The sequence below is a fragment of the Lathyrus oleraceus genome, chromosome 6 (genome assembly GCF_024323335.1).
Source record: "Lathyrus oleraceus cultivar Zhongwan6 chromosome 6, CAAS_Psat_ZW6_1.0, whole genome shotgun sequence".
NCBI lineage: Eukaryota > Viridiplantae > Streptophyta > Magnoliopsida > Fabales > Fabaceae > Lathyrus > Lathyrus oleraceus.
Genome location: NC_066584.1, coordinates 278,503,297 through 278,529,766, shown reverse-complemented (window position 1 = coordinate 278,529,766; position 26,470 = coordinate 278,503,297). Strand labels below are relative to the sequence as shown.

The 26,470-nt window shown below is 37.3% G+C and overlaps 1 protein-coding gene across 1 annotated transcript in view; it reads left to right on the top strand.

Annotated features, from left to right (window-relative positions):
• The window catches only part of LOC127095166 (uncharacterized), a 106,913-nt gene extending 104,960 nt beyond the window's left edge, over positions 1–1,953 (top strand). Inside the window, exons 2-4 of the mRNA XM_051033896.1 lie at positions 206–257; positions 832–890; positions 1,489–1,953. Of these exons, the coding sequence (XP_050889853.1) occupies positions 206–257; positions 832–890; positions 1,489–1,953 (576 nt within the window). The remainder of the gene's footprint in view (positions 1–205; positions 258–831; positions 891–1,488) is intronic.
• The last annotated feature ends 24,517 nt before the right edge of the window (positions 1,954–26,470 follow it).

The following is a 26,470-nucleotide window of genomic DNA, read 5'->3' as shown; positions in this document are numbered from 1 at the left end:
GTTGTTTGTTGTTTAGTTTTTCACCAATGATGAAGGTTCTTATTCTATAATGCTATTAGGAATACTTTTGTATACCTATTATTTTAGGTAGTAGAAGGTTTCATTAGACTAAGTTCATTGATTTTTATTCTTTCATTTTGAGAGAAGTTTTGCATGTTAAAAATTCGGTATATGTTCTTTAATTTTTATGTGATTAATATTGTAGTTTGAAATTGGATTTGTTGGTTGTCTGTTTACGAGTATTGGTTGTATATCAAGTATGAGTATGACTCTCACATTGGTAGAAAAAGTGGATGTTAAACACTTTATAAATGAGAGGACTCATAGAAATATGCATTAACATTTTGGGAGTTATTTTTCCACCTTTAGGGGTGCTCCCCCACCACCATGAAAAGTCACAATTACCTCTAGCGTCCAGAGATGCATCTCCGAACGCACCTTTTTTTAGATCCTCAACACAAATTGATGAGGCACCCTATTTTTGTCAAAATTTAATTCGAAGATGCATCTTTGTATGCGTAAAAGGTGAGTTCGTAGATACATCTCCATAAACACCATTAATTCAAAATTCAGTGCGTGGTTTGGAGATGTATCTCCGGACACTTTTATTTCATATTGTCGCACTTGACCTTTCCCTTTCCCTCTTTCTCCTTATTTTCTAAAAAATACTGCAAAAAAAATCAATTGAGCTCTCACATCCATTGAAGCTTCTCATTCATTCAAACTTCTACCATTAGAGCTTTTTCTCATCCATTCAAGCTTCTCTTTCTCGTCCATTTGATTTGGTAAAACTTTCAAAATTCTTTATTTCTGTTTTGGATTATGTTTTAGATAATATAAGTTATTTTAGCTATATTAGAAGTAGTGGAATCAAAATAGGTAGTCTAAATGTATATGCATTAACATTTGTTTGGAGGGTTAGGGCAAAAGTTGTGTTTTTCTATTGTAGAGAAAATAACGACTTTATCAAGAGATGCATCTCTGAGTTTCGTCTGAACTATTTTTGGAGATGTATCTCCGAATTTGTGTTTGGCTGAATTTTGGACGAATTTGTAATGTAATTGTCTAAAAAAACCCTGGCAGAATTAGGATCGGTCATGTGTCCCAAACCGCGTATGTACGACGTGAGAGGGAGGCAGCCAGGACCACGAGGCCACGAGTTGATGATAACTCATTTGATGGTTCATAACACCGAGGTTCACAACCACCTAGTTCTACTTCTCGTAGTCGTCTGTCTCAGGTCTCTACTTTATGGGGCCACGGGTCCCCATATGATGAAGCAGCACTTGAAGCCCCTAAAGTCCAGGAGGAACCCACTGCCAATGCCCCTTTAGAGAATTATCCAAGAGGCTCATTTGACGCTTCCTTACTTCATCTCTAGGAAGACCATGTTGTTAGGCATGTCTAAGAAGGAGAGATATATTTATTTACTTTTGCATTACATGTGTTTTAAACTAATTAAATCGTGACTAATGGTGATTTTTATAGGAGTCTCCATGTTTAAAATTGGTAAACCACAATAGGAAGATATTAGATTTGGAAAATTCAGTCGCTGATTGGTTTGGGGATGTTATCTGTTATTCTGGTCTTGTCGGTTTATGTGTTGTTTCGTACATGACCATAAACCATGGCATGCAGACATCATTTGCAGAGAGGTGGCATTCACATACATCATCTTTCCACCTTCATATAGGCAAGATGGCCATCACCTTGGATGACATATCATGCCTCCTGCATCTTCCAATCAGGGGAAAATTACTAGGCCACGAAAGGCTCGGTAGAGAGGAAGTCATCGAGATAATGGTAACCCATTTGAGAGTTGACCCAACTGAGGCCTCAAATGAGGTAGCTAACACCATAGATGCTCATGCTAGGTTTAAACTCTTGGAACAACTTTATAAAGACCACATGCAGTGGGATGAGTATGACGATGGTGATAATATGCAAGTTTAGTACCACTGGCAGTGTGAATTTAGGTGTTAGCTCTTCTTTCTAGTTGGCATGTCCATTTTTGTGGAAAAAAGTGCAACCTATGTCAATGTGGTCTATCTTAAGTACTTCATCGACTTGACAATAATTCATGAGTACAATTGGGGGTTGCCTGTTTGGTCTACCTGTACTTGAAGCTAGGCGAGGATTGTCTTTGGAAGACAAATCAGATGACAGAAAGCTGCATGTTGCTTATGGTAATTTAATATTACTAATATTTTCATTATTATTTTGTTACACTTATTAATATTTTATCTTAGCCATATTTCAGGGGTGGATCATTTCCATTTTCCTCGCATCACCGGGTGGAAAGTTTTGCCTACCTACACTGAGGATTGGCCACGTATTTCCGCCTTTGCACCGTACAAGGAAATAATGTGATTGATCCATTTCAGATGTATATTTATGGTGTTCTAGCAGATGACATTGCCTTTTGCCCGTACAGGGACACCGCGAGATGCGTCAGCTGGACGTCTACTACTACAAAAAAGATTTTTTATGACGAAACTTTCACCTTGAACATGCTAAAAACCGAGAGTATAGCTCCTGGAAGCGCCAATCTAACAATTTATTACCTCAATTTTTCATAAAACCAAGGGAATATATCTATAAGGGAGCGCTATTTTATTTTTAATATAATCTATTACCTCGATATTTTTTTAAAACCGAGGGAATATAAATATTATGGAGGTTGCTTTGAATCCTAATTACTTCATTTTTGTGTTTTTTCAATGGTTTAATTAGTATTTCTCACTTGGGGCCTTTCCAGATTCCATTTTTTCTTTGTTAAATTTTTTTTCTAAGTTAATTAGTAAAACTCAAAATCTTTGTTATCATAAAAAATATTAGGCAATAATATAATTGAAAAGGAAAGAAAAAATTTCATTGATAATCAATTACATATTAGAAAAAAACAGGACAACAGATACCTATTCCACATATTCAAACTTCTGACTCCACTTAACTTCAACAGTTAATTTTGCTCTTGTTACCCTTTTAACTATCCCTAACTAAGATAAAAGTTCAGAAATAACTCTTTCATATGGTGTGAGGAAATTCATTTCCTCGCGAGAGGTCAGAACCATTTTTATTAAGAAGTTAAAAATAGTAAGAGGAAGATTACTTTTCACGTTATGGATAAGGAAGTACAAAAGATGATTGGCATATGAAGTAAGAACTTCTAGTTGTTTCTCTCTTAGACAGAGATTTGACACTAGAAGTTGATGTCAAACTTTTGCAATTGGGATGATATTAGCGGGACTGGTGAGCCTATTGTAGTTGGCATAAATTAAAATAAGGTGGATTCCTAAAACATTGTTGAATCTATAATGTTCAACACAACTACCTTTCTCTTCATACTCTATTGTATGAGCAATAAGTGATGGAGTAATGGTGATAGGAAAGCCATATATATTTGATTGTATTGTCTGATCAGATTGCTTGATGGAGGCATTTAACCAGAACTTAGTTACGAGATTAGTATGGATGGATCCATGAAGCATGTCAACGTAACCTTTCAACTTTTCTTTGGAAATAGTTTTTATTAGATCAAAATATTTGTCTTTCGACTCTTCGAAACCAATAAACTTTTCATTGATAACGAACAAAATATTTTCATCTTTGTTGAAGGTTTTTGTAGACATTTTTTGAATAAATAGAAAAGACTTTTAAGCTAGATTTGAAGACACAAAGAGATGGAAATGAAATGAGACCTGAATAGTGTATAAATAAATTGGAAATAAGGAAGTGAAACAATCAGAGAAGCTCAAAAGGCTCCTTGAAAATCCAAAATATACGTTACGTTTTGAATAGGGATGATCATTATTATTCTAGTGATATGATTCCAAGGCGCGATGTTTTATTTTTTTTAAATATAAAAACCAAATATTACCTCGGTTTTTTCATATAACCGAGGGGAAAACCACATATTACAAACAATCCAGGAACCTTTATTTTTTATTATATTTTTTTATTTGTAAACTAAATGATTTATCTCATTGGTTGCCCTAATAACCAAAAGACAAAATAATCATATTTTACTATCAAATAATCAAATTTTGTTAATATTCTTTGTAATCAATAAAATGAAAAAAAAAAGTTATTTATCTTGGTTTTCTATTAAAACGATGGTTAAATTATTTTACCTATACATAAAAAACTATTAGTGATTATGTTGATCAAATATTTGTCGTTCATTTCATGACCATTAACGCTTAAGACACTATCATTAGTGATCCGCGTGAAATATAAAAAAACTTCCATTATAAAAGCATATTTATGAATATGAAGAAGCAAGTGAAGCATCATGAAGCGTTTGAAACTATCTACATCCATCTCTTTAAGGTTTTCAAGATTATTTACCATGAAAAGATTGTTAAGATGGATTGCAAGAGCAGAAAACTATTTGGAATTGTGTTCTTAAAAATTATTTGAGCAGAAATCATTTATTTATCTAACATTTTTTTACCAACCTCTTTTTTGTTTTGTATCAGAAACAAACCCATGCGAGTTAAAGCCATTGAGAATATAGTCGCACCCAATATTTGGTCTTGCTCAAATATCAAGGATTCGAAGATCAAACATATGATCTTCATGGACTAAATAATTTTTATTTTAATATCCTATGTAAACAATGTAATATTTTGGGTAAACATTTTAGTTTGTAAACAAATTATTTTATTAATATTCTATGTAAATAATGTAATGAACTTTAATTTAAAAAAAAAACAATATATCTTACCTCTCGGTTTTGTGGATAAACCGAGAGCTATGAGGCGTTGTTTGTAAATAATAAAAGTACATATGTTAGGGTTCGAACCCATGTGCAAATATATTTACCCCTCGGTTTTTTATAACCGAGGTGCTAAGTGGTTACTTTTCATGACGTTATTTGTTACCTCGTCTGTGTAACCAAGGTAAAAGACATTTCGCATCCGACATGAGACACGTTGTTTGTAGTAGTGGTCATTTCCTTATACTCCTAATGGTTGATGTGTGGGTCAGCTCTGGTGTACCCTTATCTGCCCAAGCGAGTGATGCACTAGTTTGGCTATTTGCAGATTATTCTGAGACCCTCCTCAAAGTCCGCTCCACCCAACATCCTCCGAAGAGATCTTGATGTGATACTTGATGATTTCGAGATTCACTTGGTACTAGAGGAGTATCGTAGGGTGCCAACACTTGTACACTAGACTTATGCAGACGACTACATGACATGGTTCTATAGGGTGTCACCCTCTATCATGACACCAGACGCTCCTCGAATACCACCCAAGTCAACTAATCATGAGGTACTTGAGGTTAGGGATGACCACACTGAGGACATGTTGGCAATCTTTCAGCATATTGTGGAAATGGGAAGATCGAGCATAGAGGTGGGATTTTTTAAGGAAGGCAGACCTCAATAGGCCCTCGTAGAAGGCATGATTGTAGAGGAACAAAATTTCTTGCAGTATAGACGAATGAGAATGCAATGAGGGGTTAGACATACCTAGTAGGTTTTTGTTTGGTTATACTATTTAGTATTTCTGGAAAAACTTATATATGGCTGGTATATTTTGATAACTATATGACTTTTTTTAGAATTGTGTAGTATGCTTGAATCAATTAATGTATGTGTTTTCCTTCAAATTCATGACCTAAAATTGGCCTTAAATGACCTAAAATATGTTGGCCTCAAAAAATATTAAATTTAGTGAATAAAAACACCATAATTGAGTACATAGGGTATTTTGGAGATGCATCTCCGAATACACACAAATAACATACGGAGATGCATCTTCAGACCATATTTTTGTTCAAAATTGGATGGATATCAAAAAGACAAATATTTGTGTGATTTTAGGTGCGTCTCTGGACGAGTTAAGGGAAATTTCAGATTTTCAAAGGTGTGGGGCGCACCCATAAGGATGAAAAGAGCATTTTCCTAAAATTTTGGATTAAGATGTGGTGTCCAACTTATTTTATGTGATTGTTTAATGTCCAATGTGATGGTTTCTAGACCCTCTCATTACCCGATTATATGAGAGTTGCCAGTTAATAACTTTTAATTATGACTTTGTTTGTGCTTCAAACTATAACGTCCCTAAAAAATGTACATTAGTTATGAGTTCATTAGCTCATCTAAGGAGTATCATATACGTTTTTGAGTTTTTTTTACAAGTTAATAAATGTATAATTAAAAAGTTAAGCAGAAAAACAATAGAGAAGTTTGTCAAAATACACTTATTTGATTGATTTAGTGTGTCAATATATCATGCCCAATGAAAACCAATCTTATTCAACTAGGGAATTTCTTATCCCACCCTATGGGATGAAATAATACCCTATGGAAAACCGAAAATGCTCTTTAGTTTTCGAAGATACATCTTTGGACGCACCATGCACCATTTTTATGACGCATCAAACGAGTGTCACCCCATATTAATGAAGGAGAAAGGCGATCCAAAACGCAACGGAATTTAAAATTTCTCCTTTAGTGATCCTTACGAATGGGCATGATCAGTGATAGAATCATTACCTCTTGTGGCGATTGTAACCTTTGATGCAGATCTACGGGGTGATCACGAACGTTGAACGATGACAACGCCTCTACTCAGTCCACACGAACGGATTCCTTCAATATCAGTGCTAGTTGCTACGAATGAAGGCTTTGAGTGAGAGAGAGAGAGAGAGAGAGAGAGAGAGAGAGAGAGAGAGAGAGAAACGAAATTCCAACTGCTAAATGCTTCTACACAAGGGTTCTATTTATATAACCACTTGTGTGGGCTTCAAGCTAAAAAGCCCACTTAAGTGTATGTGGCCCATATCTTATAATATACCAAATTCACTTAAGCGCGTGGTACCTTACAATATTTCTTATTCTACTTAAGTACACCGTACCTTACGATGTTCTACAATTCACTTAAGTGCACCGTACCTTACCGTGTTCCTTAGTTACTCTATCTCTCATCAATCCGTCCTTTGTGTGTGACCCTGTAGGTTTTCGCGGCATTGGCAATTATATTAAATCACGTATTTAACATAATAAATAGTGAGCGGTATCTAGCAACACATCACTGCTACCCAAGACACGAAAATGTCATGTGATCTGACAAATCCTTCTGTGATAATACTAATGTGCACAATTACCCTTTTGCCCATATGTCTATATTGAACACAAGGCATAGACCGTGTCATCCTTGTCTAGTTCAATATTGGGCCCATAGACATTTATCCTGTTACACAGGATGGGCAAATTCCATCTAGGTCACTCATGTCCCTTAGCATGCTTCGTGGAGTACCCATCAACTGTCTTTACGGTCATCCAATTACGGATAACGTTTGATCAGCAATAAGGCACTCGACTCTATATCTAGGGTCCATAGTGGTTTCAGGTCGAAGGGTGGTATACACCATTATCACCATGAGAATAACTTATGGCACTTTGCATAACATTCTATATAGTATTCTCATAGCGGGTCAATCCAGTATAAATATTACTCTTAATATTCATACCTATGTTTAAGACTTGATAACTCCTTATCCATGATCCATGAGATGTAATCATCAGTCTATAAACATAATAGTCTTTATGCTTTAATGTTATCCCACTTCACAATAAAGCTCGACTACGGATACTTTAAGAATAATGTCCTTATGTTTAATGTGATCTCATGATTAAGTCATACTTGATACATTAAACAGACTAGCTATTCTAGGGACTTTATTAAACAAACATAATAAAGAAAAAGCCTTTTATTATTAATAAATAATTCGATACAAGTACAAAAAGTATTGGCCTCTAGGGCTTACACCAACAATCTCCCACTAGCACTAGAGCCAATCAGGCATTCCCCTAATTCCCATAGATCTAGTATGGCCATCATGTTTCTGCTGCGCAAGAGGCTTTGTCAGTGGGTCAACAATATTGTGAAGTGTAGGTACTCTGCATATTTTCACATCTCCTCTATCTATTATCTCTCGAATGAGGTGATAACGCCTAAGTATGTGTTTGTATCGTTGGTGAGATCTAGGCTCCTTAGCTTGTGCGATAACACCATTATTATCACAATAGAGACCAATGAGATCCACAATGCTAGGAACTATGCCAAGTTCACTAATGAACTTTTTGATCCAAACAGCTTCCTTTGCTGCACTTGAGGCAGCAATATACTCGGCCTCGGTTGTAGAATCAGCAACTGTATCTTGCTTTGAACTTTTCCAGCTCACAGCGCCACCGTTTAAGCAAAACACATAACCAGATTGCGATCTAAAGTCATCCTTATCTGTCTGGAAGCTAGCATCGGTGTATCCAATTACAACCAACTCTTCCTGACCTCCATATATCAAGAATGAGTCCTTAGTCCTTCTCAAATACTTAAGGATATTCTTGACAGCTACCCAATGAGCATCACCAGGATCAGATTGGTACCTACTCGTTGCACTTAAAGCATACGAGACATCTGGTCGAGTACATAACATGGCATACATGATAGATCTTATTGCAGATGCATATGTGTCGCACCTCGAAAAAAATGGGGATACGACTTCAAAGCGAAGTGCGATCGCACGCTCGCAATGATGGACTGAACAGAGTCGCCACCAAACTTTATTTATTCCTAAAAATGAAAGGGGAAATATCGATAAAACCCAGGACAAAAGAAAGGATAAGATATGGTCATCGCAACCAATATCAGGGTTCGGGAGTCGATTATGCAAGGGGAAGGTATTAGCACCCCTCGCGTCCGTTGTACTCAACGGGAACCATTAGGTCAGTTGTGTGCATTAGTGTTAGTTAAAATATTAGGCTTTTCGAATTATTAGGTGGGAAAGAAAGAATAGAAGAGAGAAGAAATGTTTTTGGATTTTTGACGAAGGACTAAACCTAAGTTTTTTATTAGTGGGCCTGACAAGATTTACAAATCCTGCTCCTACGTATCTCAATAGAGAAGTCAAGGCTTACGTAGTTCTGGGTAGAAAAATGTTTGTTTGTTGGTCGATTTTAGCGAAAGCTATATTGTATTAATCGACGAAAACATCGTTTTACCCAAAACAGATGAGGAGTGGACGCATACCACACATCGAACGGATTTATAGATCTACATTCGGAAAAGCGTCATTTATCTCTACTCAATAATCGTGGCCGAAACATTGTTTTGTATCACTTAAGACAATAAATCTTTCATTTATGAAAAAGGTTTTTGATTAATCGCACGGCGGCGAGAAAGAGTTTGATTGGTTGGATGTATTTTGAGTGATGGCGAGAACTTGGATGAGCGAGATATACATCTCGAATCCTAGCCTCAGGAGTGCACGGTATACACCATGTTCCATTTCCATCTTTATTAGAAAAGGTTAAGATAGGAATTAGGTATTTTTGGAATTTGATTGAGAAAGGGTTTGAAGAAACCGCATTGACAATTTTAGGCGATGGCGAGAGTTAAGATTGGCGAGGCATACGTCTCGAATCTTAACCTCAGGAGTGCATGGTATACACCATGTTCCATTTCCACCTTTATTGAGAAAGTGTTAAATAAGAATTAGGTATTTTGGTTTTTGTTGTGAAAATGACTTGACCCTAGATCAAGTGTTGATGGATGTTTGAGAAAGATTTGAATGAGTGTTTGAAAGAAAACAAAGTGGATAAATTTGGATGATGGCGAGAGCTAGGATTGGCGAGATATACATCTCGAATCCTAATCTCAGGAGTGCGCGGTATACACCACGTTCCACTTCCATCTTATTGAAAAAGTCTTAACTATAAATTAATATTTTTTGAGTTTTTGATTATGAAAAATGGCTTGACGTTGGATCAAGCATTTGATGAAGTTTGAAAGAAAATGGAATAGAAGGGAGGAATGAGTTGATTTGTTTATTGGAAAAATATTCGACGTTGGATCGAGTCATATTTTTGTATTTTTGAAATTGTGGATTTTATTCTTGTGTTAGTACCTAACCAAATAGTCAAACAATAAAGAAATAAAATAGTACAGGATTATTACACATCGGGGGAGTGGGGTACATTTTGTCAAATGGGGATTAAAAAATCATGAAATAATTAAATCGGACCCAAACAACAAATAATGCAAAGTATGAGTGTAAGTGCAAGAGAACCGGCTCATTGTAAGAAAGCCCAAGAGTAAGCTATGTGAGGTTGATGGCGATGCTTCAAAAGCAATCGACTTACAAGGGTGTGAAAATGGGCTCAATATTAAATCGAGAAAAGAAATGATTTTTATAGTTTTAAAATGGTTTTGCATGCATGATGGATTTAATAAAAAAACATGGTCATAAAAAATATTAAAAGAAACAAAACGCTAAAAGACAATAAAACACTAAAAAATAAAATGCTGAAAGAAAAGAAAATGAAATACTAAAAAAGTGCTACATACAAGTATTGAACTCACTCCACTTAAGACCATGGAACTACCCCCTCTCCACCAGGCCATTTATGATTGTTTATCATTTAAATAACAACTAAAATATAAAAACCAAAATAGGTTAAAGTAGGAATAAAATAAAAAATAAAAAAAGGATGGTTTATTTAATGGACGATTAATTAATTAAAAAAATAAAAGAAATCCCAAAAGATGACCCTAGCCGCCTGGCTGTTGGGTTCAAAAGGTAGGGATTGGGAACACAAAACAGCACTTAATAGAAACTAATACCAATAGAACAACAGTTAATGACCACTGAAAAAATCTAAACGTTCCCTTAATGGGGTTTTAAAAGTCTGCTAAAAAAAGGAACAAATAAAGAAATAAATAAAAAAAGGGAAAAGGAAAATGTGAGGATGCAGACGAGAGTCCTAGAGCTCCAATCGTCCTCCTCTCTCACCATCGCTCTCACGCTCCGCTCATCTCCCTCACATCCTCAACCACTTCGCTCATCTCCCTCACATCCTCAATCACTTCACTACGTCTCACACCCAAATACCCTCATCTCCCTCAATCGTGTAAGAAAGCAAAGGCTGAAACAAAGAACTCACCTTCGGCGGTGACCACGGCAAAGATGAACCTCACAGGTTTGTCTTTGATTTGGTGCTTAGGGTTTCTATCCTTTATGATTCGCCTCCTTTTGATTTCGTCCCCCCCTCACTAATTCGCTTCCTTTCCTTTTATGCTCCTCCATTAGGGTTTTCGGATTTGGGTATTCAAAAGCTCAAAGAAGCAAATTCCAGAAGTGCTTTTTCTGCTCAAAAACGAGTTTGTCCTATTTGATGCTATTATCCGGAAACGGTATTCTGAACTTAGCTTTCTACTTCGCTTTTGTCCTTAATTCTATTTTGGGTTATTTTTTGAACTTTACAGCCTTTGCTAATTACCTGGTTTTACTGTAGTAAAAATTGGTGAAAAGAAACACTTCGGTCATTTGCAAAGCTCAACTATTGCTACTGCCATGAACGCTACTGCCATGAACTTCTAGGTGCGAAGAAGTGCTAGCTGCAGCTATGTGAGCGGAATTGGAAGACTCGGCTGCGAGAGATATCCCATGAGCAAACTCCTTGGTAGGAAACTCTGAAGCAAATGCAGGTGTTGGAGAAGCCTGAGACAGAGATATGCCAAGATAATGACACTGCTGTTGAAGAACACCGTTTTTACTTTCAGGGAAATTCTTCAAACTAGCAGATTGAACTGTTCCGGAAGCAAAAGCATTTCCAATTCTCGTCCTATTTGAGTTTTGTGCTTCGGTTGATCCCGGGATACTTTGATTTGATCACATTCATAAAGCTCGGGTTCTTACCTAATTGTTTGTTGTTTCTGTTGTGAAATTTTGCAGGTCCATGGAATTGAAACGCAAGCTGCTTATTGATTGCCACGGGATTCTACAGGTTCTTGGTGTTTGTATCAGTCACGATTCTTCCAAGTGAATACAAGTTCTTTTGCTTTCCTTTGAGTTTCAGAATTATTAACAAGTTTTCCAACATTGCAGGTTAATGCACGAAAGTTCACTGGAAGATCATACAGTGCATAGTGTAAAAGCTAACAAAACTCTTTCGACTTATTGACGTTAGCATCACCGCTTTTGCCCTTACGGATACTCTTCAACCGCTCATCTAGCACAGGCTGACCCCGAACCCGCATGAACCAACAGGGGAAACCATACCACCCTTTGAGAGATATTACATCAACAAGTATTATTTGCCCATCCAAATCTTTTTTTTTTTTATCGGCAAAACAATGGTAGAAAAAATTTGGGCAGCTAATGTTGGAAATGGTTGTGCTGTATTTGTAGGTTGCTGAGATTTTTGCGGGAAACTCATTGCTACGCAAAGGTCCGTGTTCGGCGTGGTTTGATACTACAAAGGTATCCGCACTATTTTGGGCTAGCGTTGGTTTGCGGACTTGTCAATGCTATGGCTGATTGAAGTTTCGTCTTAGAAGAGCTGATCTAGAGATAGCAGTTCCTGGGTGTCGATGTGAACTTCGGCTGCCAACATCATCTGGATATCAGCTCCCTGCTGAGACAACAAACATGGTGTTGCAGCGAAGGTAACCATGATTGGATGGTGTTTATTGCAGTTGATAGGCGTTTCAGTTGGTATTGTTTGGCTTGTGCGCATTCTGAATTCGCGTAGTTGTACTTGTGTTTCTTGTTTTTTCTTCTGTCATCTTGTTGTATCTAACTTCCTGTAAACTTACAACTTCTGCAAGTGGTTTCTTTTTTTTTTTAACAGACCATGGGATTTTGAGGTGTGATTTTAAAGTGTACTGTGAAGGTTTTTTTTTGGAACGGTATCAGTTCTGTTATCCGGCTGAAGGCTTCCTTTTTCTCCTTCTGCTAGGTTGCGGCAATCATCATGCAGGAAACACCAAGTAGTTGTAACCGCTGTCTGTTCGTTGCTTTGCCTGAGAGATAGCGATCAAGGTAGTTAACTGCCAAGAATAGTGTATCAGGTAGAAGTCTGTACTCTTCAACAACCTTCACAAGCCAATCAATAAACATTGCCCGCATGCCGGCATTGATGTCTGTCTGTATCTTCTCCATGAATTCTATAGATGGCCTTTTAATTTTCTCAGATACACACAAATTTTCGCAGATTTCATTGGCAATGGATGCACAAAACCGCGGGTCTTTGAAATTGCAGTCAAGGTCAACAATTTTATTTGCTCTTGACTTCAGTATGGTGTCAACATCTGCCATTTTGGAAGAGTCTGAAATATTGAGAATGTTGCTCGTCCTATTTTCAATTGATTTGATCGACGCAACGTAGCCATTGCAAGTATATTTGAATTCCGAAGTCATCAAAGAATTACTGGTTGACATGCTCTCATCTAGTGAAACAGAGCCACTACAGGTGTTACTAGGAGAAATGAAAGTTAGCTTGAGTTAATTGTTGGAAAGAGAATTGTCACTCTCTTGGCTGTTGAATTGTAGCATCCGTCGCCCCTTTTATTAAATTCTCCTTTTCTTCCACTTTTGACTTCAACGTATGTATTACATATACTAGTTTTGTTCTCAGAAGCTTTGTGCTTTAATGCTTCATCCGCACCTACCAAAACTTCTTTGAATATAACTTGATTAATATCCAAAAGCCCTTGCATCATAACTGACCTGATATTTGCTTCTTCTATTTTCAATCCATTAGAAGTTTGAACACTATCAACAGTATCTTTCAATATTACTTCATATATTTCTTGCATGAAACCATACTTGAGATGCAAGTCTTCAATAATGAATCTATATTTACTTTCCATATCTTCAAAGAGACATTTATATACATCTTGAATGATCGAAACTTCAGCATATCAATTAGAAAAAAATAAAAAAAATCAAAGAAACCAAATAAACCAATAAAAATCAAATTAATCTATAATTTGCTAAAATTACTTTGATGTCAAACTCTAACATTTATTTGGATATTAAAAATCAATTAGAATTTGAATCATTAGTAAAAATACAATTAAGATTAACCTGAAATTTGGAATTAGATTTACTTTGAAATTAAAATCGAATTGAAAATTAAAAAGTCAAATAGTTTGAATCCATTTTATAATCAAAGAAACACCCTGATCAAAAAACCAGATAATGACCAATGTTTATCAAGAGAAATGGATTTGGGAATGAATGTATGCAAATGAATTTCAGGCCAAGTGCCAAATAAAAATAAAAATTCAGGACCAAAATCGGGGTATGACAGTTGCCCCTATTTAAGTATCTTCAACTAGAGAATATGAAGCAGGATACTCTTCATATGATCATAGTGGGAGATGGTTAAATACTAAGAAGACCCGGATTTTGATCCTGAATCCCTATGACATGATGTGATATGATATGATATGATATGATATGATATGACATGATATGATATGCATGGATGCATGATTCTTTTTTTTAATTTTTATCTACTAGGGATATGATGGACCCCTGACAGGAGATGCTACTAAACAGACCAAGCTGGGGAATACTGATGATCCACAGGGAGACAGACAAATGGTAAAAAAAACAAACTCGCTGGGGAAAACAAGTCCTGCTGGAGAATCAGACACACACTGGGGAGTAACCGAAGTGAAAGTTGATAAACAACATTCAGAGCACAAGAGGTTTCGGTAGTAAGTTCATATATGACTTACTAAACCTAACTAAAGGAAAAGATGCTACAAACAGTTCACATATGACCTGACAACGCTGGGGAATATCAAGAAGTTCTGACAGCAGGTTCAGGTATGACCTAACAAACTTAGAAAAATTCAAGAAGAGTGTATCAACATGTTCATATATGATCTGATAATACTGGAACAATCATAGAGAAAGACTCTTCAGAACAGGTTCATATATGATTTGACACTGGAATAAGGCTCAACAACAGGTTCATATATGACCTGAATAGTATTGAACAAAAATTGGAAAAACTCTTCAGAGCAGGTTCAAGTATGACCTGACACCGGAATAAAAGCTCAACAACAGGTTCATACATGACCTGAATAGTATTGAAAAAACAGAGAAAAAATCTTCAGTACAGGTTCATGTATGACCTGACACCGGAATAAAGCTCAACAACAGGTTCATACATGACCTGAATAGTATTGAACAAAAATTGGAAAAACTCTTCAGAGCAAGTTCAAGTATGACCTGACCCCGGAATAAAGCTCAACAACAGGTTCATACATGACCTGAATAGTATTGAACAACAATTGGAAAAACTCTTCAGAGCAGGTTCGAGTATGACCTGACCCCGGAATAAAGCTCAACAACAGGTTCATACATGACCTGAATAGTATTGAACAACAATTGGAAAAACTCTTCAGAGCAGGTTCGAGTATGACCTGACCCCGGAATAAAGGCTCAACAACAGGTTCATACATGATCTGAATAGTATTGAACAACAATTGGAAAAACTCTTCAGAGCAGGTTCAAGTATGACCTGACCCCGGAATAAAGCTCAACAACAGGTTCATACATGACCTGAATAGTATTGAACAAAAATTGGAAAAACTCTTCAGAGCAGGTTCAAGTATGACCTGACCCCGAAATAAAGCTCAACAACAGGTTCATACATGACCCGAATGGTATTGAACAAAAATTGGAAAACATACAAAGCAACATCATTGGAGTTTTCTAACACGAAAAACCTCCAAGCTTCTGGAAATTCCTCAAGATGATAAGTCATACATGACTTTCACGGAACCATCAGGAAAGACGGGGTAATTAAACTCTCTGTACGTGCCAACAACAATTGGACTTTTAACCGTAAGTAATGGACTACAACCAACTTTTAACGGATTTTGCCAACAACAATTGGACTTTTGACTGTAAGCAATGGATTACAACCAGCTTTTAACAGATTGGTGCCAACAACAATTGGACTTTGAAATGAGTTCTAGTAACAACTGATCTTGGAATAATGCCTAGTAACAACTGATTTTTTTATTTTTTTTAGGAGACACCAATGAGTCTTGAAATAATTCCAGGGAATGGCATAGGGGTTCTGGAAGTTCGTCAGAACCAAAGTGACATGTCTGGGAATTCATCAGAGAGTAAAATAAACAAATTCTGGAAATGCATCAGAATTACAAGTGATATTCCGGAAATATAACAGAATACAGACACATCAGAGGATACATCAAGGAGATTCTGGAAATACATCAGAATACAGACACATCAGAGAACACCTCAGATAGATGGGGAAACATCTGGAAATACATCAGACAAGTTGTGGAAATACATCAATAAACCAAGGAGTAATCCGGAAATTCATCGGATAATCCAAAAAGAAAATGAACCTTAATGGAAACTTTTCTAATAGGTGCCAACTGGGTTGGATTTGAAAATGACTGCAAAAACCGGATGATGGTTTAAGGGCACCAAAGACAAACTGGAATTAGAGGTCAAAGGATATAGGATCAACAACAAGACCTGGGTCAATGCAAAATGAGCACGAAGTACATTTCGGCCATGCATGATTTGTATTCTTTTATGCATGATATATGAATGATCATGCTATGAGAATGCCGACACTTGAGTGGACTGGGAGTTTGTAAAGGCTTTTTATGGAAGCTCATGATTCCTCAACGCCGAGAACTCAACCGAATATTTTATGATAGATGTTGCCAAAGGAGGATTCTATCCAGTTTGATAGCCACAGCTTAGCCAATGGATCCTCTTGGAGGATTAATGAATCGTGCTGCATAATTCGGGCACTCATCTTAAAACTCAATAGTTGTTGACGTATGGCAGAATTTGTTTGAGCAGTTTGAAAGCACGAAGAAAGAGGTTCTACCCATCTGTGGCTCATCTTGCCCCAGTTTGTTGGGTCTTTGAAATTGTTCACCTTGAAAGTGAGTTTGGAAACAGCTTGCCATGAGACTACCTCGAGATGGCTTGCCCCAAGTGTTTGAAACTTGCAATGGTCTGAACTTGACTAACCAAATGTTGGAATGGTAGACTCTTGATTGATTGTCCTTTGGATAGCTGGACTCATCGAGCTCTGAGGTGGCTTGCCCCAGTCTGAGTCTTGAAGCAAATTACTCTTGGTTAACTGAACCTTGGAGTGATTGGACTTACTGAGCTCTGAGGTGGCTTGCCCCGGTCTGATTCTTGAAGCAGATTGCTCTTGGCTAGGTGACCCTTAGGGTGACTAGCTCGAATTAACTAATGCTCAAAGGGATTTGCCCCTGAATAGACTTCTTTCACTCCATCAATTCTTTCACTGTGTATTGAATTTCTTTGATGTTAAGTGTTGACTCGCAAATAAGATTGTTCATTCAAAAATGGTAATTTTAATTCAATGCTTATGCAAAAATTTGAAATCAAAATTTATTGATATGAACGGGTAAAATACAGTGAACGAGTCGTTGATAAGAACACAATGGTGATCAAGTCATTCACAGTATACAAGTTGGTGCTATCAAATGATTAACAAAAATCATTTGGAGTCAAGTTAACACAACCTTGTTATAGTATGCTTTCAAAATAAACCCTGCCTCAATTAGGTCTTTTAAGGGTTGTAACGTGGTCTGGTTCGCGGTTTCTTGAAACAAAAGGATATAAGGCTCAAAATTTGTTTTTACCCACCCCTTCTTCTTGATGATCTCCAGTTCCTACGTTCAGTTAATTCAATACACGCATTCGACTTCCAAGAGGGTTCGAAGGTGTGATGAGGATTCAAGACGAATTTTCTTGAATGGCAGTCACCTTATTTTGTTTTTGTCGAGGATTTAATGACCTCTTTTGATTGATTTATTTTACCCCTAATTTTGCCTGAACCGCTTCTTTGAAGCTTTTGGTCCATCGGGATGCCCTAACTTTTGCCTAAGTCATCTTGTGGTATTTGACCTAGTGGGCTTTTTTCTAATTTTTTTAAAGGTGTTGACTGCCACATTATTGGTGGATGAGGATCAACCAACATTAATTTTATCTTTTCTCAACTTCTTCGACACTTCAACATGTGCGCGAAGGATAACATGTGGTTGAACCTAATTGGAGGGTGTTCATATGGACGATTTTTTTTGAAAGATCGAATGCATGATCAAACTATCTGAACACAACTACCCTGCCCCAGGTTAAGATTAAGGGTTTTAGATCCGAAATAAACACCAACTTCTAGGCTCAAAGTGGTTGACTAGGGATTAACTTCTTATCTCTTCAGTGTTTGGGGATTTGAAACAATGCCCTACATCATCGACAAGGTTTTACTCAAAAGCATACCACAACAATTTCAGGTGTTTCGTTTTCATCATCCTCCCTCCAATCTTTGTTAACACAACAGTTTGATAAACAAAAGTGAATGAGAGGAGAATTTTTGTTTTTTAACATAAATGAAAAACGAGTGAATACGAATGGATCAATTCAAAAGATGCATAAACATTTCATTAATCTTACCAATTCAAATAAAACAACAATGTTTAAAAGCAAATAACAACCAACATGCAGAGAAACTATAAAAGAAGTGTTGAAACAACCAAATGATTGCCAGCTTTAGGGAATTGATTTCTTCAAACTTGAAGATTGGGATCAACCAGCTTTTTGACATGATGATCTTCAAATTCTTTTCTTTCAATCTCATCGTCGAACGCAACCCTCTTGGATCCACTACTCACTTCTCCTTTTCTTTCATTGGTATGGGTCGTGACATTGGAAATCCAAGACGGTATCTCAATGCTCTTACCAGGAAACAATGATAGCTCATTAGCCATATCCCTGACATCTTCCTTGTGGAACAAAACCTTGAGGGGTCTCAAGGGTCCTTTCCCTTTCTCATTACCTGGCTCAGAAATCAAGGTATATGTACCTGAGCCTTCCTCCTTGAGTGTTAGTGACCCTATGTCAATCAATCCTCGCAGTTTGAGCTTAAAACTCTTGCATTCCTCGATGGGGTGCCCCATTGTTCCAGTATGGTATTCGCACTTGATCTTCGGGTGATCTTCTTCAAAAACTAAGCTCTTTTTGTTAATCAGTCCTCGTACCAAGGCTTTTAGCGCAAAGCAAGAATCTAGGTCATGTCCCAATGCCCCTTTATGGAATTCACATGTTGCATTTGGATTGTACCATGGCAGGTATGGTGACACAGGCGTGAGAGCTCGAGGTGTCACCAAAGCATTTTGGATCAATTGCGGGTAGAGCTTGCTATATGGCACCGGAATTGAGTCATTGTGATCCTTGTTCCCCTTGTTCTGATTCTGATTTTTGTTCTGAACCTGGCTTTGGTGACTTTGAGGAGCAATAGCCAGAGGATGTTGATGATGACGTCTTGAGGGAGGTCCATATACTGGTAAATGAGGAGTTGCCACATAGAACTTCCCTTGACTTGAGGTAACACCGGATGGATGCGGGGTAGTAGCTCTCTTTGTTGCAGCAGTGTATATTGGGTGACCCTCTTTTCTCAACAAGACTTGCAGGGTTTCCAAGACCCATCTCATTTGGCTCTTCAAAAGATTAAGTTCCTCCTTCAGCGCTTCTTGGCTTTTCCTTAGCTCGTCCATCATCCCCTGAGACATGGTTCTTTGCTCTTCGCGTGTTGAGAATCACTTTGCTTCACGGACAAAAGATGGATGAGTTTTTTTTGGTATTTTGTCTGGAGAATGACATGCATTATGATGCGATGCAAATGCAATGAATGAATGCAATGCAAGCCATGCATATTTGTGTTTCTTCTTTAATACACGGGTTCAAAAGTCCGAGGTACTGATAAATTTGATTGCTTTTCCAAAACGGGGTTCTCACCGGGTATGGTCTAGTGCTTTGTTACAAAGGATCCCCAGAGTCATTGATTCACAAGAATGTTTGACGCTTACGGGAAATACTTTCCGGTCGTCAACTCCATCAAGGGAATCTATTCTGGGTGAGGTTCTCGTACCGACCCTTACGAAGTATTCACCTCGAGAGTCCGTACTACGCAACCATCGACTGGGTTCTAGACAGGGTACTCAGAGTCATGGATTCAAAAGACTGTTTGACGCTTACGGAAAATACTTTCCGGTCATCAATTCCATCTGGAGAATCTATTCTGATCGAGGTTCTCGTATCGATCCTTATGAGGTATCCACCTCGGGAATCCATACTACGCAACCATCATTTCTAGTTGGCCAAAGGTTTAATGTTCTAAAAGGTCCTTAGAGTCATGGACCCCTTTGAAACATCGGCGCTTACGAGGTATACACCTCGGGCGACAATATTTGCAAAAGGATCTACTCTAAGTGAGGTTCTCGTACCGACCCTTACGAAGTATTCACCTCGGGAGTCCGTACTACTCAACCATCGTCCTATCTTATGTTATTTCACTCTAGACTCGGGTGTAGAGTCTTTCCCACATAGTTTGCAATCAAGATCCAAGTACCAACAATCACAATAGAACCAATATTCAACAGATATATCGATATAATAATAAAGATAATAACAAACAATAAATAAGGAAAAGCCACACAATTAAACAAACAAAGGCACACAAACGTCCTAACTAGGCTTGACTCGCTTAGGGTTTAGTGTCCCCAGCAGAGTCGCCATCTGTCGCACCTCGAAAAAAATGGGGATACGACTTCAAAGCGAAGCGCGATCGCACGCTCGCAATGATGGACTGAACAGAGTCGCCACCGAACTTTATTTATTCCTAAAAAGGAAAGGGGAAATATCGATAAAACCCAGGACAAAAGAAAGGATAAGATATGGTCATCGCAACCAATATCAGGGTTCGGGAGTCGATTATGCAAGGGGAAGGTATTAGCACCCCTCACGTCCGTTGTACTCAACGGGAACCATTAGGTCAGTTGTGTGCATTAGTGTTAGTTAAAATATTAGGCTTTTCGAATTATTAGGTGGGAAAGAAAGAATAGAAGAGAGAAGAAATGTTTTTGGATTTTTGACGAAGGACTAAACCTAAGTTTTTTATTAGTGGGCCTGACAAGATTTACAAATCCTGCTCCTACGTATCTCAATAGAGAAGTCAAGGCTTACGTAGTTCTGGGTAGAAAAATGTTTGTTTGTTGGTCGATTTTAGCGAAAGTTATATTGTATTAATCGACGAAAACATCGTTTTACCCAAAACAGATGAGGAGTGGACGCATACCACACATCGAACGGATTTATAGATCTACATTTGGAAAAGCGTCATTTATCTCTACTCAACAATCGTGGCCGAAACATTGTTTTGTATCACTTAAGACAATATATCTTTCATTTATGAAAAAGGTTTTTGATTAATCGCACGGCGGCGAGAAAGAGTTTGATTGGTTGGATGTATTTTGAGTGATGGCGAGAACTTGGATGAGCGAGATATACATCTCGAATCCTAGCCTCAGGAGTGCACGGTATACACCATGTTCCATTTCCATCTTTATTAGAAAAGGTTAAGATAGGAATTAGGTATTTTTGGAATTTGATTGAGAAAGGGTTCGAAGAAACCGCATTGACAATTTTAGGCGATGGCGAGAGTTAAGATTGGCGAGGCATACGTCTCGAATCTTAACCTCAGGAGTGCATGGTATACACCATGTTCCATTTCCACCTTTATTGAGAAAGTGTTAAATAAGAATTAGGTATTTTGGTTTTTGTTGTGAAAATGACTTGACCCTAGATCAAGTGTTGATGGATGTTTGAGAAAGATTTGAATGAGTGTTTGAAAGAAAACAAAGTGGATAAATTTGGATGATGGCGAGAGCTAGGATTGGCGAGATATACATCTCGAATCCTAATCTCAGGAGTGCGCGGTATACACCACGTTCCACTTCCATCTTATTGAAAAAGTCTTAACTATAAATTAATATTTTTTGAGTTTTTGATTATGAAAAATGGCTTGACGTTGGATCAAGCATTTGATGAAGTTTGAAAGAAAATGGAATAGAAGGGAGGAATGAGTTGATTTGTTTATTGGAAAAATATTCGACGTTGGATCGAGTCATATTTTTGTATTTTTGAAATTGTGGATTTTATTCTTGTGTTAGTACCTAACCAAATAGTCAAACAATAAAGAAATAAAATAGTACAGGATTATTACACATCGGGGGAGTGGGGTACATTTTGTCAAATGGGGATTAAAAAATCATGAAATAATTAAATCGGACCCAAACAACAAATAATGCAAAGTATGAGTGTAAGTGCAAGAGAACCGGCTCATTGTAAGAAAGCCCAAGAGTAAGCTATGTGAGGTTGATGGCGATGCTTAAAAAGCAATCGACTTACAAGGGTGTGAAAATGGGCTCAATATTAAATCGAGAAAAGAAATGATTTTTATAGTTTTAAAATGGTTTTGCATGCATGATGGATTTAATAAAAAAACATGGTCATAAAAAATATTAAAAGAAACAAAACGCTAAAAGACAATAAAACACTAAAAAATAAAATGCTGAAAGAAAAGAAAATGAAATACTAAAAAAGTGCTACATACAAGTATTGAACTCACTCCACTTAAGACCATGGAACTACCCCCTCTCCACCAGGCCATTTATGATTGTCTATCATTTAAATAACAACTAAAATATAAAAACCAAAATAGGTTAAAGTAGGAATAAAATAAAAAATAAAAAAAGGATGGTTTATTTAATGGACGATTAATTAATTAAAAAAATAAAAGAAATCCCAAAAGATGACCCTAGCCGCCTGGCTGTTGGGTTCAAAAGGTAGGGATTGGGAACACAAAACAGCACTTAATAGAAACTAATACCAATAGAACAACAGTTAATGACCACTGAAAAAATCTAAACGTTCCCTTAATGGGTTTTAAAAGTCTGCTAAAAAAAGGAACAAATAAAGAAATAAATAAAAAAAGGGAAAAGGAAAATGTGAGGATGCAGACGAGAGTCCTAGAGCTCCAATCGTCCTCCTCTCTCACCATCGCTCTCACGCTCCGCTCATCTCCCTCACATCCTCAACCACTTCGCTCATCTCCCTCACATCCTCAATCACTTCGCTACGTCTCACACCCAAATACCCTCATCTCCCTCAATCGTGTAAGAAAGCAAAGGCTGAAACTAAGAACTCACCTTCGGCGGTGACCACGGCAAAGATGAAGCTCACAGGTTTGTCTTTGATTTGGTGCTTAGGGTTTCTATCCTTTATGGTCGCCTCCTTTTGATTTCGTCCCCCCCTCACTAATTCGCTTCCTTTCCTTTTATGCTCCTCCATTAGAGTTTTCGGATTTGGGTATTCAAAAGCTCAAAGAAGCAAATTCTAGAAGTGCTTTTTCTGCTCAAAAACGAGTTTGTCCTATTTGATGCTATTATCCGGAAACGGTATTCTGAACTTAGCTTTCTTCTTCGCTTTTGTCCTTAATTCTATTTTGGGTTATTTTTTGAACTTTACAGCCTTTGCTAATTACCTGGTTTTACTGTAGTAAAAATTGGTGAAAAGAAACACTTCGGTCATTTGCAAAGCTCAACTATTGCTACTGCCATGAACGCTACTGCCATGAACTTCTAGGTGCGAAGAAGTGCTAGCTGCAGCTATGTGAGCGGAATTGGAAGACTCGGCTGCGAGAGATATCCCATGAGCAAACTCCTTGGTAGGAAACTCTGAAGCAAATGCAGGTGTTGGAGAAGCCTGAGACAGAGATATGCCAAGATAATGACACTGCTGTTGAAGAACACCGTTTTTACTTTCAGGGAAATTCTTCAAACTAGCAGATTGAACTGTTCCGGAAGCAAAAGCATTTCCAATTCTCGTCCTATTTGAGTTTTGTGCTTCGGTTGATCCTCGGGATACTTTGATTTGATCACATTCATAAAGCTCGGGTTCTTACCTAATTGTTTGTTGTTTCTGTTGTGAAATTTTGCAGGTCCATGGAATTGAAACGCAAGCTGCTTATTGATTGCCACGGGATTCTACAGGTTCTTGGTGTTTGTATCAGTCACGATTCTTCCAAGTGAATACAAGTTCTTTTGCTTTCCTTTGAGTTTCAGAATTATTAACAAGTTTTCCAACATTACAGGTTAATGCACGAAAGTTCACTGGAAGATCATACAGTGCATAGTGTAAAAGCTAACAAAACTCTTTCGACTTATTGACGTTAGCATCACCGCTTTTGCCCTTACGGATACTCTTCAACCGCTCATCTAGCACAGGCTGACCCCGAACCCGCATGAACCAACAGGGGAAACCATACCGCCCTTTGAGAGATATTACATCAACAAGTATTATTTGCCCATCCAAATCTATTTTTTTTATCGGCAAAACAATGGTAGAAAAAATTTGGGCAGCTAATGTTGGAAATGGTTGTGCTGTATTTGTAGGTTGCTGAGATTTTTGCGGGAAACTCATTGCTACGCAAAGGTCCGTGTTCGCGTGGTTTGATACTACAAAGGTATCCGCACTGTTTTGGGCTAGCGTTGGTTTGCGGACTTGTCAATGCTATGGCTGATTGAAGTTTCGTCTTAGAAGAGCTGATCTAGAGATAGCAGTTCCTGGGTGTCGATGTGAACGTCGGCTGCCAACATCATCTGGATATCAGCTCCCTGCTGAGACAACAAACATGGTGTTGCAGCGAAGGTAACCATGATTGGATGGTGTTTATTGCAGTTGATAGGCGTTTCAGTTGGTATTGTTTGGCTTGTGCGCATTCTGAATTCGCGTAGTTGTACTTGTGTTTCTTGTTTTTTCTTCTGTCATCTTGTTGTATCTAACTTCTTGTAAACTTACAACTTCTGCAAGTGGTTTCTTTTCTTTTTTAACAGACCATGGGATTTTGAGGTGTGATTTTAAAGTGTACTGTGAAGGTTTTTTTTTGGAACGGTATCAGTTCTGTTATCCGGCTGAAGGCTTCCTTTTTCTCCTTCTGCTAGGTTGCGGCAATCATCATGCAGGAAACACCAAGTAGTTGTAACCGCTGTCTGTTCGTTGCTTTGCCTGAGAGATAGCGATCAAGGTAGTTAACTGCCAAGAATAGTGTATCAGGTAGAAGTCTGTACTCTTCAACAACCTTCACAAGCCAATCAATAAACATTGCCCGCATGCCGGCATTGATTTCTGTCTGTATCTTCTCCATGAATTCTATAGATGGCCTTTTAATTTTCTCAGATACACACAAATTTTCGCAAATTTCATTGGCAATGGATGCACAAAACCGCGGGTCTTTGAAATTGCAGTCAAGGTCAACAATTTTATTTGCTCTTGACTTCAGTATGGTGTCAACATCTGCCATTTTGGAAGAGTCTGAAATATTGAGAATGTTGCTCGTCCTATTTTCAATTGATTTGATCGACGCAACGTCGCCATTGCCAGTATATTTGAATTCCGGAGTCATCAAAGAATTACTGGTTGACATGCTCTCATCTAGTGAAACAGAGCCACTACAGGTGTTACTAGGAGAAATGAAGGTTAGCTTGAGTTAATTGTTGGAAAGAGAATTGTCACTCTCTTGGCTGTTGAATTATAGCATCCGCCGCCCCTTTTATTAAATTCTCCTTTTCTTCCACTTTTGACTTCAACGTATGTATTACATATACTAGTTTTGTTCTCAGAAGCTTTGTGCTTTAATGCTTCATCCGCACCTACCAAAACTTCTTTGAATATAACTTGATTAATATCCAAAAGCCCTTGCATCATAACTGACCTGATATTTGCTTCTTCTATTTTCAATCCATTAGAAGTTTGAACACTATCAACAGTATCTTTCAATATTACTTCATATATTTCTTGCATGAAACCATACTTGAGATGCAAGGCTTCAATAATGAATCTATATTTACTTTCCATATCTTCAAAGAGACATTTATATACATCTTGAATGATCGAAACTTCAGCATATCAATTAGAAAAAAATAAAAAAAAATCAAAGAAACCAAATAAACCAATAAAAATCAAATTAATCTATAATTTGCTAAAATTACTTTGATGTCAAACTCTAACATTTATTTGGATATTAAAAATCAATTAGAATTTGAATCATTAGTAAAAATACAATTAAGATTAACCTGAAATTTGGAATTAGATTTACTTTGAAATTAAAATCGAATTGAAAATTAAAAAGTCAAATAGTTTGAATCCATTTTATAATCAAAGAAACACCCTGATCAAAAAACCAGATAATGACCAATGTTTATCAAGAGAAATGGATTTGGGAATGAATGTATGCAAATGAATTTCAGGCCAAGTGCCAAATAAAAATAAAAATTCAGGACCAAAATCGGGGTATGACAATATGGAATCTTATTCATGCGATCCCTTTCTTCCTTAGTTGAAGGGGATTGTGTTTTTGATAGACACAGGCCATGTTGCATAGGTATAAATCCTTTCTTGGAATCATGCATATTAAAGCGTCTCAGCACTTTGTCTATGTACGTACTCTGACTTAGGCCAAGCAGTTTTTGTGATCTATCTCTATAGATTCTAATTCCTAATATATAGGTTGTTTCACCTATGTCCTTCATAGAAAAGCATTTCCCCAACCAAGACTTTACTTGTTGCAAGGTAGGGACATCGTTTCCAATGAGTAATATGTCATCTACATATAATACCAGGAAAACGATCATGCTCCCACTAACCTTCTTGTAGACACAAGGCTCATCTTCGTTCTTGATGAATCCATATTGTTTTACCGTTTCATCAAAACGAAGATTCCAGCTTCTGGAAGCTT